Here is a 3,339-nt window from a genome sequence, read left to right as displayed (position 1 = left end):
AGTGTCACTGGCCCTCATATGTGGGATCCGAACCCACTGGCGTCCCAAGCCAGCTCTTAACCAACGCGCCACTCGGCCGTCCCCTTGTTGCTTTTTTTTTAATTAATAAAATGAGAAGAGCCCAATCTATACATTTCTTAAATTAGCTATCACATGTCCTTTGTACACACATAACATTCAAAGTAAAACCCTGGGAACTAACCGAGGATTTTGAGAAATGTATTTTCTTTGTGATTAAACTCATGTATCAGGCATTTAATTTATTAAATACAGCACTGAAAGAACAAATTCTTTTCAGAAGATAATTGAGAAAGATTTATTAGAAGTAAAGAGAAGTAATGCATGTGTTAAATCATTCAGAGCTAGAACGCTCCTTTGACATTTTATTATTGATGGTCTTTGAGAAATAAAAGGAATAAAAAGGTTCTTTTGTATGTCTTTTTGTACACCTCAAAGCACTCAAAGTGAAGGCAATTTAGAGTGGTGAATTAGTTTTCCTCATATTGAAGTTAAACAGTTGCGGTTTTCAAACTTTGGAGACTGTAGCCACTCTATCTTTATCAGGCACTTCAGTTTATTCTCACATAGAGAGTTTTTAATGTAGTGTAAGTGTGATTAATCTTAAGGATACTAACCATGAAAACATCTCAAATTACTGCCGTTATCTTTAAGTACACTGTTTGATTTCATTTAAATAAACACTTTTTTTTTTAAATTATTTAAGCCTTGAACACAGAAGCAGAGAGTCACATGGCTGTCCTGAGGTATGTTACTAGTTTTCCTGTCTAATAACACATTTGGTCTATGTAGTTTTATTCAGATTTTGAAGATATTTCCAGCCAGACAGTGTACCGCAGATTATTATTTGTCCTACTAAACTAATTATGCAGAGGCTCTTACTTCATTTATGGTATGTTTCTCTTCTTTAAAGAAAAATTGGTCTACTTGGTATTTATACGTTCTTATTCTTACAATTCTCCTTTCTGTACAGTTGAGTTCTGTTTAGGCGGCCCACTTACAGATTTACATTTATAAATCTGCAATGAAGTTAACGTCCTCTCATAGCTTCCGTCATTCCCTGCACTCTTGTATTCCTTTCCAGTGGGGCCTGGTGTTAGATTCTGTGGTAATAAATTGTTCTTACTCAGTTAGACCACCAGGAAGAAACCAACAGAACCCCCATTCTCATTCTGACCAAATAGATTAAGAAAAGGGATGGCAGACAGAAGCCAAAATATCATCTTTATTAGGGATAAAGGATAAAGTGAGTGATGAAGCTTTTAGTGTAGAGCCAGGTGAGTCCACAAAGGAAGGCAGGAATTGGGCAGGTTTGCCCACCAGTCACAGGAGTGCCAGGCCAGGTTAGGCCTCCTCTTGAATCCCAAGTTCAGTTCCAAGAGGAAACAACAGAAAGCTAAGGCCACCATGTCTAAGTAATTTTCTCAAATTTGACAGATAAATTGCTCCACCTCTCTTGAGTCAGAGAGAGGCAGGAAGTTAAACTGAATTCACTCCTTTGGAGAAGCATTTGTCTCACACTTTTCAGTGGGTATTTGTTCCTGCCCTCCATTTACTGAGCATTTTACCAAGGATTTTTATATCAGTTATAGAAAACTGAGGTTAAAGGAGCTTTGGTCAGAACATATCATTATGAAAACTGTCTTTAACCCTCTGTATCATGGATAAACATGTAATTGTTAAGTATTCAGTTATATATTTAACCACTTAAAATTGCTGTAGAGAGTGGGCATGATTTGCCATATGAGGGTTGATGAGATGATTACCTGAGCATATTATCATGGGGGTATCTTTGGGGCTGTTACAAAGTAGAAGACTAAAATTATAAAGAAACTGAATAGTCATTTTAACTTGACTTAGAAGATAAATACACTACAGTAGGAATATTATGAAACTATAGAATAGTCAACACAGCAATCATTTCTCATACAAATATTTATCACTGGATTGTCGGAAAAGTCATGACAGAATTTTTCTATGTTTTTCGTTGCAAAAATGCATCATGATTTTTCTGACAACCCAATATAATTGATTGTGAGAGTGTGTAAGTTGCTCTTATAAGTTTAAACAAAAATAATGTGAGTGCTGCCTTCCAAAATAGATTTGATTTGCTTTACATGTGAGATATGTCACTTGCCCCTTTTGGCATTTCCAGGTGACTGTAATCAACGAGAAACCGAAGCCAGATGCGCATTCATCTTACCCATGCTCATTCAAGGGCTGTGCTGAAAGAGAGCTTGTACCGGTTCTGTGTCCTCACTGTNTGTATCTTTCCCCGCTGGCCATTCAGCTGCGTCCTCGAAGATCTTTCATACAGAAGCTTAGCCAAGTTGCTTTTGACTAAGTTATGTATTTCTGGTATACCTGACACCCCGAAGAAGTCCCCCCCCCATCTGCCATTTGTGAGAGAGTCATCTTCCTTTCCAACTTCAGGGGTAACTATCTGAGATGAGGCCAAATTATCTAACCCTAGGTCTAATGCAGAGGGGTTAGTATTTCAAGTATGTTAAGTGAAGATCCCAGATTTCATTTAGCTTCTGGATGACCAGAAGGATGCTGTCTTGTCAGGTGTCAGGAAATCATCGTGATCTTAACGCTTACCCTGGGTCCTCTGGTTTGTAGCTAATATTTACATGGCCACTAAAAGTCTCAAAATCGCAAGCTTGTACAGTTTTTCCAATTTGAAAGAGACGTAAAAGGTTTGCAGAGTTTTATATACTTCAGTTTCCTCCTCTTGTTGATAAATGTATATACACGTTCTTGGTGTGAAACAGATGCTTCCAGTATGATGCTTTCATAACAGTGACAAATCTTTAAGCCCAGTTCTCAGATGAAGGAGTAACTGTATTATGTCCCACAAGCAGAATTACCCAGGGGTCCCTTTTGATTATAATAGGACCCCGTCTTTCTGTTTCAGGATAAGATAACCTGTAAGATGAGATCTTTTGGGGGCTATTGTAGCTTTCTGTACAGTGCAGTGCAGTGCCTTTTGTTTTCACTTTACAAAATCGATGTGATTGGGTATATCCAGCCTTATTTGGCTGTATATTGTAATATGAGGTACCTTGAAAACAGTGTAGAAAATGACTGTATCTAGTGGCTAATAGTCAGTTGCCACATCTGGGAATGGATACATTCATGTGCTTTCCAAAACTTCAGTTCCTAGCTTAGCTGTTACTTAGTGACTTAGTCCTAATTTAGTTGTTCCTCAACAGCAAGGAAAAAAAACACAGTCCAGGATTCAATTTTGCAGTATCAGTGAATCTATCTACTGAGTTTCTGGAATTTCTTTGAAAACATCTCCACCTAGTCACCACAGGA

The 3,339-nt window shown here is 37.8% G+C and overlaps 1 protein-coding gene across 1 annotated transcript in view; it reads left to right on the top strand.

Moving 5' to 3' along the window:
* ZFAND1 (zinc finger AN1-type containing 1) overlaps positions 1–3,339 on the top strand; it is a 13,336-nt gene that overhangs the window by 3,844 nt on the left and 6,153 nt on the right. Inside the window, exons 3-4 of the mRNA XM_019651941.1 lie at positions 724–764; positions 2,174–2,279. Of these exons, the coding sequence (XP_019507486.1) occupies positions 724–764; positions 2,174–2,279 (147 nt within the window). The remainder of the gene's footprint in view (positions 1–723; positions 765–2,173; positions 2,280–3,339) is intronic.

This window comes from Hipposideros armiger, unplaced genomic scaffold (assembly GCF_001890085.2).
Source record: "Hipposideros armiger isolate ML-2016 unplaced genomic scaffold, ASM189008v1 scaffold_170, whole genome shotgun sequence".
NCBI lineage: Eukaryota > Metazoa > Chordata > Mammalia > Chiroptera > Hipposideridae > Hipposideros > Hipposideros armiger.
Note: the sequence above shows the minus strand (reverse complement) of the source record. Positions and strands in the feature narration are given on the sequence as shown.